The following is a 15,557-nucleotide window of genomic DNA, read 5'->3' on the forward strand; positions in this document are numbered from 1 at the left end:
AGAATAATGCATTATGTTGTATAAGATCATCAAACGTTTTTGTGTGAAAAAATGGTAACTACAGATGTCAGATTTCCCATCTAAATTATTGTGGATATGCGATAAAAGGCAGTATTAAATGTAAAGTATGGTACAGCAAAACTGTACTAAAGGAATAGTTTGACATTTTGGGGAATATTGCATCTTCTTGCCAAGAGTTGAGAAGATTGATACCACTCTCATGTCTATATGATAAATATGAAGCTACAGCAGTCGCCTAGCTTAGCTTATTTTAGCTTAGCACAAAGATGACTATAAGATCACTATAACACATTATATCTTGTTTGTTTTATCCGAACAAAAACAAGTGTAAAAACGTCAGGTTGTGGTTTTACTTGGGTTATGTACTGAACTTTTTTTTGTCTGGGACCAGTTGCCAGGCAACCATAAGAGGCTCCAGGAAGTTACTTGTAAGAAATGGACTCAGCGATGCCATAGACGTCGACGGAGCCCAGTGAAGTCAATTAGAAGCACTTTTCCGGTGAGGGCTGAGCGTACTGCGCAGCCTCAAACTGAGCTTGACGACGTAGATGTGACGTGAGCAACCTGTCTGAAATGTGTAAGTCTTCTGGTAGCTGTGCCAAAAGACTGTATGCCTCCACGTACCCCCGATTGCCTGCGAGCTTCTCCCATAGGCTTCTCCTGTACTATACGGTAATTTCTCTACTGTGCGACAGAAAGTCGCGTGGTGATGACACAATCATTAGCCTATTTTTACAAAAACTGCTGCTACGGGGCCATGACGTGAGATACAAGGTAATGGAGCATGTTATACATTGTCGTGTTTCTTTAGAAATAAACAATGGACAAATAGAGTTTTTAAACGCTTCAGATGTAAAGTTATTCACTGTCAAAGTGGCGCCAAAATGAATGGCAGTCAATGGAATGCTAGCAGGAGGTGATTGCTTGTTAGCCTCAGAATCTCCCCATAGGAGGTACGCTTTCCGGATGCTCGCTTACCCCCTTGGTCCTAGCCAAGAAATCGTTTCATAACCACTATTGTTTTTGTTTGGATTTAACAAACCAGATACGTGTTCATTAGTGAGCTTTGGAAGTGCTGGTTGGCAGATTTTGCTACTTTTGAACAGAGCCAGGCTAACTGTCCCGGTTTCCAGTCTTTATGCTAAGCTAACTTCATTTTTATCCTACAGACATGACAGTGGTATCGAACTTCTCGTCTAACCCTCGGCAGGAATGCGAATGAGAGTATTGTCCACAGGGCGACCTCTGTCTCACCCAGTAGAGTGTGTCTTTGGCAGCGTCCCGGGTACGAATCCAACCTGCTACCCTTTGCTGCATGTCATGCTGGCTTATGAGTTTCCATCAGCACCTCTGCCCTCTTGCAGGACTGATTTTCACTGACTTGCAGTTTGAAAGAAAGATGGTCAAGTTACATTATACCGCTGACCATTGTGGTATGTCATTGACTAATTCTATAGCAGCTGAAGTGACATGCTTCAGGCAGCCAATGGCAACTGAGGATGAAAACCGCAGGAAGTGAGCTGGAAAATGGCATTAAATCTGCACAAAGCTTCACAAATCAAAGGGCTAACAGTCATGAGCCACGGTGGCTGTTGCTCAGCGTGGTGTACAGGTGGAGAAAGAGTAATATCACCCTGCATGGAGACTACTCCGTACAACTCCTCCTAAGGTCACCCACATTACACAGACACAGGAACTTTTGTGTCCTCTGCAGAAGCACCAGTGTTCCTCCTCGACACCTGCAATGAACTATTTCACGGGTACTGCTCCCCAAGGTCCTCAATGTCACGCTTTGACGCCTGCTTCCTCATGAATTCCGCGGTGGTGGCAGCATCCCTTGAGTCAGCAAGCACTAAAACATCCAGCTGTGGAGAGAAGGGCCGGGCTGAATGTCACTGCAGCAGCCGCCGGGGCATCACAGAGCTCTCTGGTCACAAGAGAGCATGATGACGGCTGGTCGGACCCTCAGTGTTGTTAGGATCATATGTTCCTCATGCAAATACTTGTGTCAACACATCCCATAACTCAACATGTGTCTCAGGAGTGCAACAGTGACGAAACACACGAACTTGATTGTAAAGGGACAACATGAAACTGTAATATCAATAGCAGGAAAGTGGATTAAAGAGTCAGTTTATCCAAATCACAAAAGCATACATTGTCTCTTTTTCCCCTTTGGTGTCTAAACCATGCAGATGGTTTCAGTTTCAGTCTCTGAAATTTCTGCCTTCAACCCAATAGGCTACAATGGAGGTAAACAGAATTTAGAGGTCCCGTATTATGCTCATTATCAGGTTGTATTTTAGGTTTCTACTAGAACATGTTTACATGCTATAATGTTTCTTTTACTGTCTGTCTGAAACACTTCATTTTAGCGTCTGTCTCTTTAAGCCCCCATTCCGAAAAGCCCAGTCTGCTCTGATTGATCAGTGTTTCTCGGCTTCTCTGCAGCAGGGGGACTGACTGTAACGGCACTTTCTACCTGTATAGTTGTGACATCACAACTGTACAGAACTCCGGACGGCTTGTTTAAAGGCACAGTTTGTGCATACAGACTGTGTGCATTTCTCTGTGGATTGAGCATTTTGATACTTTCATAGTATTTATACAGTACCTTGATCGTCTTTATAATGAAAAATCTCACTTTTTACAATTTGGGATGTTTCATTGGTGGTGCTCAAAGCATTGCATTTGGAAAACGTCATCTTACCAGAGTCAAAAAGACTATAAATGTAAGAAGGAAACTACCTTTATTGTTATAGTCTAATTGTTGTCCTTACAATTTGTTCTTGTGTAAATTAAGCAATGATATTGTAAAAGTGTTAATTACCTTCACACAAAGCCAGGCTAGCTGTTTCCCCTTGTTTCCAGTCTTTATGCTAAGTTAAGCTAACCGGCTGCAGAGATGCAGCCTAGTGGTTAGCCTCCTGTCACTACAGCCACCTGTCACTCAAAGTGACCACACCCTTAATTATGCTGAACTTTAAAGGTCTAGTGTGTAACGTGTTTAGTTCATTATCAAAATCTGTTTTGCCCGTTCACAAACTTGTCCTTTTTCATGAATATTTACCACCGCCATCAATTCCAAGTATTCCTTTTGGCTTGAAATGTTACATTTGCATTCGCATGAACTGGGGTAGATGCTCCATATTCATGCGCCATCTTGAAATACGTTAGCCGGTAAAGGACATACAGGACATACTGCTCCACCTTAAGCGTTTTCGCTGTCACATGATAAACTCACAGGTGCTGCTAATGGGTATCGTAGCTTCCCGGCCCCGGCAAGTTTGAAGAAGGAAACATGGAGGACCACACGTATTCAAAATCCAAATTTCAGGAACAGGAGTCTTCTTCTTCTTCACCCAGAAAAAGAAAAAGGATATTGAAAAGAGCAAGAGACCGGCTTTTCACCTGCTGGCTCCAATCTTCTCATCTAAAGCTCAGCAAGAAAGCGAAAAAGAGTATTTCCCAAAATGTCCAAATATTCCTAATAGTAGCTTAATTATTAGCATATCATTCTGGGGTCTGAAAGGCCAAAGAAAAGGAAGCACCCAGGTGAGTGTGATTAAAAGATGTGTTCACCTTTTATGTGTGTTATCATGTCTTGGGAAAGCTTTTTGATTGAAACTGCACCCAAAAAAAGGAAGTCAGTGGTGACATGAGTATCACAGGCCTCCTTTAACCCCCATAACAGCATCACACCCCCCCCAAGCAGAGAGGAAGAGGATATGGTGTAGTTTAGTTGTCTGTTGCGCCCTCTCAACTCCTGGCCTTTAACAGGGGCAGCTGACGTTCGAGCAGCCTCTGGCACCTGAATGTCTCTGTTGTTTCTGCTGTCAGTATTTCTGCTCTACCCCCTTCCTCCCTCCCTCTAGAGTTCCTGGCTGATGTCCAAACTCCTCCAGCTCTTTGTAGGAGTGACCTTTGCAGAGGCAGACTGACAGACCGGGTCGAGCGCTCACTCTCTTGTTGGTGGGAGTGGTGTCAGTGTGTGGTACTGGCAGCAGAGAGCAGAAAGACGGCTGAAAGGATCATTTGAACACAACCGTTACTGAGGATTCCCCACTGTGTCTTACTGACTACAAGACTGTCTTGAAAAATAATCTCTTTAATGGTTTTTGAAGCCTTTTTAAACTAGAAACATAAAAAGTGCATGTTTTGGCAGATTATTCCAATGAGATATGGCTCTGTACAAACCATACACTTTTTTTTAACCTTTATTTATACAGGTAATCTCATTGAGACACAGGGTCTCATTCTCGAGAGAGAGCACACTTTTTGTCATTGCAACCGTTGATGAAACAAGGGGTGTATTTACTTTTGCATTACATATTTTTCTTTCTAAACATCAAAATATGAATTCAGTAACAAAGCGTTGTGTTGATCTTACTCAGTCCCTAAATGCCAAATGTGCATTTAGAGTCAGCTTGCTGACTCTGTTTAAGGTATTTAAGGGCAGTGGTCAGACAGGACTAAACCTCATTGGTTTTATTAAAGGGGTGGTTCAGAATTTGTTTTTTTAGCTGTCCAAATACAGCAAAATATTACATTCTACTGAGACCTTGAAATATATTTAAGATTTAAAAAAAAAATTAAAAAAAATCCCCAATCCGTTTTTCTTATCTTTTTTCAAATTTCCTGTAGTCTTGCATTGCCAGACCTATCTCCACAGCGCTGCGGATGCACATAACTTTGACCCTGCTTTGACCTGACTTAGTTTCTGGCGCCACCTGTGGAGAGTTGAGCTCCTAACATCTACCCGCTCTACTCTCGCGGGTTTCAGGCGCTTAGCAACCTCGCAACTTGTGTCTTCGTCCTAACCAATCAGGAGTCACCGTGCGGAGAGAGCAGGCCAATCACGATTGAGGATTTGGGCACCAATTTAAACCGAGAGCAAACTCTTCCTGTTTTGTTAACTGCAATACACACGAGTAAACGACCAAAGAAAAGCCAAACATTTGGTCTGTTTAAGCATCTTTATTGGGAACAAAGACATCCCCAGCACAAGAGTAAAATAAGAGACTAATCGATCGCTGGTTCAACTTTATGTTTAAGTACAGCCGAATCTATCCTAACTGTAACGCTAACTTAAAAGTCAGCTAGCTAACGTTTAACGTTAACGTCAGCTTCGCTTGAAAAAGTAAGATGCCGTCCCGTGTTGAGGATTACGAGGTGTTGTTCACGATAGGCTCAGGTTCCTATGGAAAGTGCCAGAAAATAAGACGGAAATCTGATGAGAAAGTAAGTAACGTTCAAACATGTTGTCTGCACAAAACCAATTAGCTACCTGTCGGTAACGTTAACCTGCCCGGGGGAGTCTTTGTTAAACTGACATTACCGGGTGTGTTCAGGCAGAAATGATTACATCTGTGTTTTTAATTGTTTTCAGCACTAACCTCGCACAAAAAACGTCGAGCAACAACTCCGTCCAGTAACTGAAAGATGAATGAAAATGGTCAAGTGTTTGACACTATTTTTATCGGCCAAAGCCAGATTTTAGGGGTTAGCTAGTGGTGCTGTTTATCAAATGGCATCACAAATGGATGGCAGCTCCGTTGGTAACTTATATTTACCAAAACGAAGAAATAAAACTCTTGAGAAAGGTCAAACCTTTTTGTCAGCAGCAGTACAGGTGTAACGTTAGTTGGTTAATTAAATACGTTATGGTTTTCAGCTGTAAACATTGCATTCAGGGGTTCAAGTAGCCTCTGGCTTTGACACACCTAAATGTAATGCTGCTATTTACAGCTGAAAAGATTAGTCTTGGGTTCTAGGGAATTAAAATGAATTAATTCTGTGTATAACAAGTAAACATGTAGCTGCTGATGTGCTGCAGTGGAATATGTTTAAAGCAAGACTATGCAACCTTTGAAACAAGAAATCACACCATCTCACTCTTACTAAATATAGAAATATAAACTTGTAAGCAATATAACGCCTGTGCTCAATTCAGTATGCTCAAGGGTTTTGCAGCTACAGCCTCATTACTTTGTCTGATATGACCTGTAGCCTATGGTAGCTATTGTTGAACTTCAGATAGATATTGTTATGTAACTGACTTTACTGAGTCAGTTAACATACTCAATGACTCTTCTTGTGCACCTTTTACACTACATTTAATCATTTAGTGTAATCCTATAATTTACATGCATTACAATACATCATAAATGGATGTACAGTATGAATTTAAGCTCTATCCCGGGTAATTAAACCACTTTTGTTTTGTAGATCCTTGTGTGGAAGGAGCTGGACTATGGCACCATGGCGGAGAGTGAAAAGCAGATGCTGGTGTCAGAGGTGAACCTCCTGAGGGAGCTGAAGCACCCAAACATAGTGAGGTATTACGACCGCATCATAGACCGGACTAATGCCACGCTGTACATTGTCATGGAGTACTGCGAGGGTGGGGACCTGTCCAGCCTCATCACCCGATGCATCAAGGAAAGGTAGGTTGCATATTTGTGTGCATTGTAAAATGTTTGGGTTTTATGCTCCCCCACTCTGCCTCTGTGGTTCCTGACCGTATCTGCAGAATTAAGTGTGTGTTTTTACCATGGCAGGCGTTATTTGGAGGAGCAGTTCGTCCTGCGAGTCATGGCACAGCTCACATTAGCCCTGAAGGAGTGCCACAGACGCAGTGATGGCAGAGCAACGGTTCTTCATCGAGACCTGAAACCAGCCAACATCTTCCTCGACATCAGACAGAATGTGAAGCTTGGAGACTTTGGCCTTGCGAGGATCCTGAACCATGACACCAGTTTTGCAAAGACGTTTGTCGGGACACCTTACTACATGTCACCAGTGAGTTGTTTAATTCTGCTGTCTGTGAGGTTTTTCTTCTCAAACTAGCTTTTTATACGGAATATTTAAAACATTTAACCTGATTTCTTGGCACTCCTGATCATACACACAAAAAAAATACTGGGGTCATTTTTAACCCAATTTGTGTCAATCTAGCACCGACCCAGGGCTGGGTAAAGTTTGCCCAGTACCCACGGACATAAAAACCACTGTTTTGACCCAGTTTTAGTGTTATTTATATTATTTCCAATAGGCTATTCCATCATACTGATATGTGGTTATTTTGACCCAGTAACGATATCATATTTACATTAGTCCCGCATTGCCAGACCTATCTTCACAGAGCTGTGGAGTAAGGTCTGGCTACACCACAAATACATTCTGGGATGGGAGAAACGCTCTTCATTTCTTTAAACCAATCACAATCGTCTTGGGCGGGGCTAAGTTCCGGACGCAGCGACGGTGCCTATGCAAAATGGTCTCGGGAAGGAACTTGTTTTGGTGGAACATTTCCACCCCAGAAAAGAAAACGGCACATAACATATTAAATAAAGTTAACTCTTCACACAATACAGTAACGTGAACTAAATTAGCTGGATACATGGTTAAATGTAATTTGCTCTTACCAGTGTATCGCCGTGTGTACTTCCTCCACAGCAATCCCGCCAATCGGTCCCAAAACGTCCTAAACAATTCATGCACATTTGGATTATTTCCAAAACAGTTTAAAAAAAAAACATGGCCTATAGAATAGTTAGAGTATTTTAAGTAATTTATAATTGTATGGCTTATAGTTCTTGTAGAAGTTGATTATGTGCATTGTTTTGTGTGTATGTCATAAAAACCCTAATCTATTATTTAAGCCGATTCTTTTAAATATTTGACACATTTTAAAGAAAATATGAAGTAATTCATGGGGACAGAAATGCATCACTGGGTATACTGAATAATAATCCAGTGGTGGTTAAACCAAACCATGCCATGTATGTATGGGCTCAACTAAGTCAGCTATATTTATACTGTTTTTGAATGTTTTTTTATTACTGTACTTGATGTAAGGTGACCTTGATTATCATGAAAGGCGCCATTAAATGTATTATTATTATTATTATTATTATTATTATTATTATTATTATTATTATATGATCTAGTATTTGGGTCATTATTCCTTCTGTATTAGAAAACAACCCAATAAAAAAAGACCCAAAGCCCACATACCCTGAAGCTGGGTTAGTAACCTGACCCAGTATTTTTTTTAGGGTGTAGCCTAATCAGAATTTAAAAATTAAACTCACAATGTTAATGTTAATCTCTACACAGTCCACTAAATTCTGCAGATTTTCATTCTGCATCACCGCTGAAAACTGAAAAAACTTCCGCAGATTCTGTTTGGGTCTGCTAATCAGACACATTTGCCACTAACTGTCTCTATTTTTCCTTCAGGAACAAATAGACCGGATGTCATACAACGAGAAATCGGATATTTGGTCGCTGGGATGTTTGCTGTATGAACTCTGTGCATTGTCGTAAGTTTTCCAACTCCTCTGCTTGAGCTGATTTCCCCAGCAGGTGGTTTGTTGACTCTGAATCTGACGTTTTCCCTGGATTCCTCCGGTTTAGCCCCCCGTTTACTGCTTACAACCAAAAACAGCTCGCAGAGAAGATCAGAGAGGGGAAGTTCAGAAGAATCCCGTACCGATACTCTGAGGAACTAAACACCTTACTCAGCAAAATGCTCAACCTGAAGGTTAGAAATGAATAATTTTGTCAGAAATTTTACTTGTGCTACCAGTTAGTTAGTTAGTTAGTTTGTTGTCATGTAGGTAGGGTTCACTAATCTGGTCTTTGTTGTCAGGACTATCTGAGACCCTCTGTGGAGTCTATTCTCCAGAGCAGCTTGTTGGCTGATGCTGTTGCTGAGGAGCAAAGGAGGGCACAGGTGCGTCTCCGAAGGAGGTCGGAGGACTCTGACTGTCCCCTTAACAAGCCGGCTGAACAGAAGCCTGCCTCTGCCGCAGAGCTCAGACTCAGGGAACAGGCGCTACGAGACCGAGAAAAGGCACTGAAGGAACGTGAGGAGAGGCTGGAGCGTAAGGCTTTTATTTCTACTCCCCTTTGTGCCACACAGGCCCCCATCTGTGAGACAGTATGACCCCATGCTGACCTGCAGCAGGGCTTTTCACAACCTCAAACCTGTGAAACGCATTTTGTGTATCATTCTTCAGGTGTAAATAGTATACCTTATCCTTTTATACCTTTTCTAAAGTGATTCGGGGATCTATAAGTGAAGTCATGTATGTTTGACATTTTTAAAACTATCCACTTGCACTAAGGCCTAAACATAAATTAAAAAAGTGTTTGTGTTGCCTGTGGCAGGAGTGTTGCAGTGAAATGTTAACCTGCTTTCAGTTTCTTCCACATCTACAGCACCTGGCTGACAGTGACTATAATATACTGTATATGCATGCCTCTCAAATTTGCAAATAAAGAATTTAGTGTCACATGGCAAGTAAGTGCTACCAATTCCAAAAATAAAGGTGTCTTATTTTGTCTTTTCACCGCAGAAAGAGAGCAGGAGCTTTGTGTTCGTGAGCGAATGTCAAATGAGAACCTTTTGAGGTAAAAGGCTAGAAATGAAACAATCAATACTTTGCCATTTCTCCTATTTTGCTCATTCTACAATGTCAATCTTACCAACTGGTTGATGTAAACTCTTTATCTTAATGTTACAGAGCAGAGAGTTTATTGAAGAATTACAACCGTCTTCAGCAGCAGAGGGACCTGGCACCATTCTATGGCAAAGACATAGGTATGGGAATTGGACGAAGACCTCTGGACTTACTGAACCGAGACCAGAACTGAGCAAAGTTTTTTTCATGCTGTTCGGAATGTGGATGACTAAAATCAAGTTTATTTATTAGTTTTTAAATCATGTAAATTATGTTTTTATACACCCAATAAAGAATTCGTACACACCACAATCAAATCTAGCTGTCATGTTGGATTGCAAAGAGTGTTATAAGGTGGGTCTGATGATATAAAGTTTCTTTGTTAATCATTGACTCCTTACCGTTTGGTCCTAGATGGAGAAAACCTCTCCCCCGGCAAAAAGAAGGTCCACTTTGCTGGTGCTGGTGAGAGCAAAGAGAACCAGCGCCCTGATGGTCGTCCGAGTGTGACGTCACAGGAGCTGATTTTGAGGAGGCTGCAGGCGGCCAAGCTGCGTGCTCAAACACTGAATGAAGTGGAGAAGACTTGTCAGCTCAAGAGCAGGCAGATACTCGGCATCCGCTGATCATACAGACATCACTGTCTGACTAGTGACTGATATGTGAAGACTAGGAGTCAAAATAACTGGATGTAAATTAAGCTTTATTTATATGATAATTCAGTAGCTGTGATAGTAGTGAAGCCAAATGATTGTTATTGCTTTGTAGTGTAAGATTTTGATTAAGTTTGATGTGTGGATGTGTTTATTTTATGACCGTTTGTGAATGTACTGTTTTCTTGCTAGATGTATGTTTTTTTTTTTTTCAAGGACTGCTTAGGAATAGACATAAATGGGCAGATTGTTTGATGACATGTATCTACAACAAAATGTAAAAACTTGTTATAATAGTACATGAAGAACATTTCATCTAAGCAGAATGAATGATTGTGAATTTAAGTTTTTACATTACATTTCCTGATTCGAAACTATTATTCATCCTGAAGGACCTTTTCTGTGCCAAAGAGTGAGTGTGTGCGTGTGCGTGTGTGCGTGTACTATTCATACATGCATAGTAAAATTAAATATACATACTAAAATATTGTTAAACCAATTACTTAAAACTACTTCCTTATCAGTATACTACAAATGCAATCTAGAGTGCTTTGAGACATAACCACAAGGGGTCACCAGTTCTCCATGAAAGGTCAGCCGCCGGATTGAGAGACTAATGCCATTAATTACAGGCAACAGCAATAACCCTTCACACCTGAACTTTGTTTGCTTAATTTATAGCAGATTAGAGAATATAATTAAAAGTACATTTGTATTATATTATGGTTTTGTACAATAACGCTAAAAAGACAAACTATTAGATGGGTTTTCAATGATGAAAAATATGTATAATTATTATATAAGACAACTACATTTGGTTTAATTCCATTAAAAATAATTAACAATTTAAGTTTAAGACAGTTAAATTAGGATATACAGTACTGAGGCACTTTTAACACCTTTGTTTTTTAATTACATCTTCAGTGATGAGAAACACTAAATTCATCAATAAAAAAGGTGAATACCGCAAAGTGCCAGTGTTTTCTCTATTTGCCTACATTATGTTAATAGATGAGAACTAAAGTACCGATACTACATACCGGTAGATTTACAGATACATTAAAGTAGTCATCGCGAGATTATAGTTGTGGTCAGCGTGCGTAGCAACCGCTGTTGTCTGGCTTGTTTGCTCCGCCTTATTGCGAGAGTTGCAGAATTTGACCAATCAGATTCAATCTTGTGCCCTCTCCACCAATAGTAATCGTCCAAGGCGTGTCCATATGTTGCTGTGTTCCGTGTGGAAAGTTTACCGGCTCGGGTGCAAAGTTTCAGCCGTCTGCAAACCGGAGCTCGTCGGCAAACGTTTCTGGAATATACTGGTGTCGACCACAGTCTATTTGTACGGTAAATAGCCGTTTGCCGAATTCATTTAACCTGTGGTTGTCTTCAGATCCAGCCGAGTGATGCTGCCGTCGCTGGAAAACAGCAGTGTGTAAAGACGCTGTTAGCATCGATCGTATTGTCTCAGGGAGCCAGCTAGCGTAACGTAAGTCGTTATCTTCGAGCTGTGTTAAACCAGAAAGATAGCTAACGTTAGCTGATGTCCTAGTGAGCTCGTTAGACGGCTGTGAAACCGTATTTAACGTTAACTCGAAACTTGACTCGACGAAAGACTGTGAAGAAGGGAAAATGGCTTTTGAGCCTAATCGTGTCCGGCTGCTATGCATGCTCTCATTGACTTTCGGGTTTTTCATTGTGGAAGTGGTTGTAAGCCGGATCACCTCATCTCTATCAATGCTGTCGGACTCCTTTCATATGCTGTCGGACGTCATTGCGCTGGTCGTGGCTTTGGTCGCGGTGCGATTCGCTGAGAAAACCCATGCGACCAACAAAAACACCTTTGGGTGGATCCGGGCGGAGGTGATGGGGGCTCTGGTCAACGCCGTCTTCCTCACGGCGCTGTGCTTCACCATCGTCCTGGAGGCTGTCGAGCGTTTTACCGAGCCCGATGAGATCGATAGTCCGCTGGTGGTCGCCGGGGTTGGTGCCGCGGGACTCCTAATCAACCTGCTTGGGCTCTGCTTGTTCCGCGGGCACGCTGGCGGAGGCCACGGGCACTCCCACGGAGGACACTCTCATGGAAATAAGAACAAGAGGGGTAAAACCGGGAAGTCCCAGAAGGCTGGGAATGGGTCTTCAGGAGAGGAGACCAACAACTTGGTAGGAAACCACAACAGCCCGGGAGATGTCAGACCAAGAAATGGTAAGTATGGACAGTTGTAGCATTTTTTTTTTTACTGAACTGTAACGTTAGTCATTGGGGCTTTAGAATATTGAGTCATATTTGTCTTCCCTGTGTTACATTATGTAATTTAATGTTAAAGTGTGTAGTGCATGCCAGTATAAGGTGCCCAAACCCTGTAAGTCCAGCCTCAGTGTGTCTCACGTTGAAGCTGACAGCAAGTGCCAGACTTTGTCTCCATTGTTAGCTGTCCAGATTGCGTAACAGGCTGTTACTAACAGTACATACGTATATCTTCAGTGTACCCTGAGGACACCCTGTCTGAGTGACTAATCCTTGTTTTTCTTCTGTGGTAGAAGCATCCATTTAGACAAATGTGTTTGATATCAGATATTTATTGGTGGGTTATTATATCAAAGCAAACGTGACATAGACGGCTAAAGTTTCAGGCTTTGTACGTGACCACTATCAGATCAGATGGCGTATAAATAATTAAATACATCTTTAGTAATCCAGGAAGAAACACAGACAGACAAATCCTGTCTTTGATCTAGTTCAAACTTGTAAAAGTGTCATCAATCCAAATCTGTAGTGGATTCATACAATAGTGATAACCCGGAACCTGCAAGCATAAACAGAAACGACTCATAATTGTGTCTGTTAGTTGTGGTCAGATATGAGTTTGATGTCTGCTTGTTGAAAATAAAGCAACAGATTACCCCCAAAAAGCTCGTCCTCGTCCACTGAAGGGTTAAACCCTACAGAAGACCATTTCTCCCGCCACACAGTTAAGCAGCTTCAATAAGTGGAGGCTATACCCCCCACCCCCTCCATGCACTGATGACTGTTACTGGGTCATACATCAGTGTAACTGTGGAGTCGACAGCCTCAGCCACACCATTAGCCGTTGATGAATGACCCGGCGGCGCCCCAGGATGGAAGAGGGCAGCCATTGCTCAGGTGCCGTTCCCTCAGAGCTTTGAAGCTACCATGCGGCCTGCAATTACTAATTAAATATGAGTTTAGGATCCAAAATACTGTGAGATTTCTTTCATATAATCCAGCATGGCTGTCTGGTATGTTTCTCTTGTTTATGGCCCCGGGCAGCTATAGCACAGACTCAGTCATTCATCGTCTTCCACAGTGAAAGCTAGAGCATTGTTGGCAAGAAAATAAAAATCACTAATATGTCAACTTAATGTCTTAGTAAATTGCCCTTAGTCATCCTCCTCTTGACCAGCTCCAACACGTGTCACCTGATAATATCGCAGGCTGAGTTCTGGCTTCTTTGTTTCAAGTTTCAAATGGACTTGTGCTTTTACCCAAAATGATATAACTGAGCAATTAAGTAACTGGCTGCCACTGATGACATCTTCTTGGAATCTCCTACTGCTGGTTGATTTGTTGCATCTTTTTTGGGCACCGTAATAATAGTCTGTCTGTTTTTCTGTATTTTCTCAAAACGATATTTTAAATTGTTGCTGTATTATCCATGTTCTGGGAAGCTAAACTATCCGTTGTTTTTATCTTCAGAAATCAGCTGTAAAGACAGCACAGAGGTGCAGATTAATGGCAACCCCCACTTTGAGGAGATGGACCATGACCACGACGCATCGTCGCAGCTCAACATGCGCGGGGTCTTCCTGCATGTTTTGGGTGACGCCCTTGGCTCTGTCATTGTGGTGGTCAATTCTTTAATATTTACCTTTGTGTGGCAGCCCTGCATCAGCGGTGAGACGTGTGTGAACCCGTGTATCAACAGCCACACCACAGACCACCAGCATGTCAATCACACACTGGTTGACCTGCTTGAAGGTCCCACTATGTCAGCCATGAAGTTTGCAGGCCCCTGCTGGGTTCTCTACCTGGATCCCACACTCTGCATCATCATGGTGACCATCCTCCTGTATACTACCTATCCACTGCTCAAAGAGTCGGCCCTCATCCTGCTGCAGACAGTGCCCAAGCAGATCAACATGAGCCGGCTCAACGAGCGGCTGCTAGGTCTAGAGGGTGTCCTGGCCATCCACGAGCTGCACATCTGGCAGCTGGCTGGCAGTCGCATCATTGCCACGGCACACATCAAGTGCCACGACCCCACTTCTTACATGGAGGTGGCCAAGCGCATCAAGGACTTCTTCCACGACGAGGGCATCCACGCCACCACCATCCAGCCAGAGTTTGTCACGTTCAACTCAGAGTCTCGAGACTCCCTCTGTGAGCTTTCCTGTCGGACTCAGTGTGCTCCCAAGCTGTGCTGCGGCTCTGCAGACAAACCGAACACAGGCTCTGAGAAGAAGGCCAGCAGTGACTGCAAGGCTGCTGCTGCTTCAGCCCTGGAGGTGATCAGTGAGACCCCAGAGCAGGATGCAGGCATTCAGGTGTGCCCTCAGTCAGAGGCCGGGATTACCATCACTAGAGAGGTGGAGTCATCTCTGTGAGATGGAGGGGATATAGAGAAACAGAGGAGAAGCTGGAAAACCAGCACACCAGGCTAAAATCATTGTCATGGACGCCGTTATCTTTTTGACCCGTGGCTCTGTCGTGGTCATTAGCTTTTACCCTCTGTTACTGCCCCGTTATAGCTGATAAATCCCCCCAAAAACCCTCTGTATTCATGCATTTGAGCCATGTCGTTTCAACTTTCCTCTCTGTGTATACCTATTTCCATCCCCTCTCTCCCAGCCTCTCCTCTGTCACTCGGCCCCTCTCTTGTTGCCCTGGCAGTATGGTGGCGATGCATGTTGGGGTTCTCTGACCGTATCTCCTCCAGGACTGGAGCGAGGCCTGCATGAGTGTCCCTCATTAGCACTGTGTTGTGATGTGTCATCTCGTCCCATGGGGTTTCTGTGCCAAAGCTTCTCACTGCAGGACTGAAGGGATCTGAGAGACGTCCTCGCCTCTAAAAGGACACACACAACACAGCATGTCGGAGCACACATCACTAGGTTATGTTGTTTAGCCTTTGGACCTGTTGGCAAAGAGTCTACCTTTTTGCGTAGGCTTTGAGCAGATCTATTTTCTTACCCTCTGGCCCCAAATGGAAGAGTATTGTATGGCATAATAATTTAAGTATTTTAAGTTATTAGAAATTATCTATTTCTTTCTATAGATGCTGTTTGTAATATTTAGTTTGGATGTTAGAAACATATTTGCAATTTTTCTGTCTTGAATTTTTTGACAGATCATCTATGCTGTAGTCCGTTTTTCAAATGTGACGTTTTATAATGA

The 15,557-nt window shown here is 42.6% G+C and overlaps 2 protein-coding genes across 2 annotated transcripts; both read left to right on the plus strand.

Annotated features, from left to right (window-relative positions):
• The first annotated feature begins 4,925 nt into the window (after positions 1-4,925).
• On the plus strand, positions 4,926-10,521 carry nek2 (NIMA-related kinase 2). Its single transcript, XM_078275230.1, has 9 exons — positions 4,926-5,262; positions 6,250-6,467; positions 6,582-6,822; positions 8,266-8,348; positions 8,443-8,569; positions 8,678-8,912; positions 9,387-9,441; positions 9,555-9,631; positions 9,906-10,521. Exons 1-9 carry the CDS (start codon positions 5,167-5,169, stop codon positions 10,115-10,117), a joined length of 1,344 nt encoding a protein of 447 aa, XP_078131356.1. The 5' UTR covers positions 4,926-5,166; the 3' UTR covers positions 10,118-10,521.
• Positions 10,522-11,375: 854 nt separating this feature from the next.
• Positions 11,376-15,316, plus strand: slc30a1a (solute carrier family 30 member 1a). The gene is made up of 2 exons (XM_078274797.1): positions 11,376-12,347; positions 13,860-15,316. The coding sequence occupies exons 1-2, from the start codon at positions 11,774-11,776 to the stop codon at positions 14,765-14,767; spliced, it is 1,482 nt and encodes a 493-aa protein (XP_078130923.1). The 5' UTR covers positions 11,376-11,773; the 3' UTR covers positions 14,768-15,316.
• The last annotated feature ends 241 nt before the right edge of the window (positions 15,317-15,557 follow it).

The sequence above is a fragment of the Sander vitreus genome, chromosome 18 (genome assembly GCF_031162955.1).
Source record: "Sander vitreus isolate 19-12246 chromosome 18, sanVit1, whole genome shotgun sequence".
Classification (NCBI taxonomy): domain Eukaryota; kingdom Metazoa; phylum Chordata; class Actinopteri; order Perciformes; family Percidae; genus Sander; species Sander vitreus.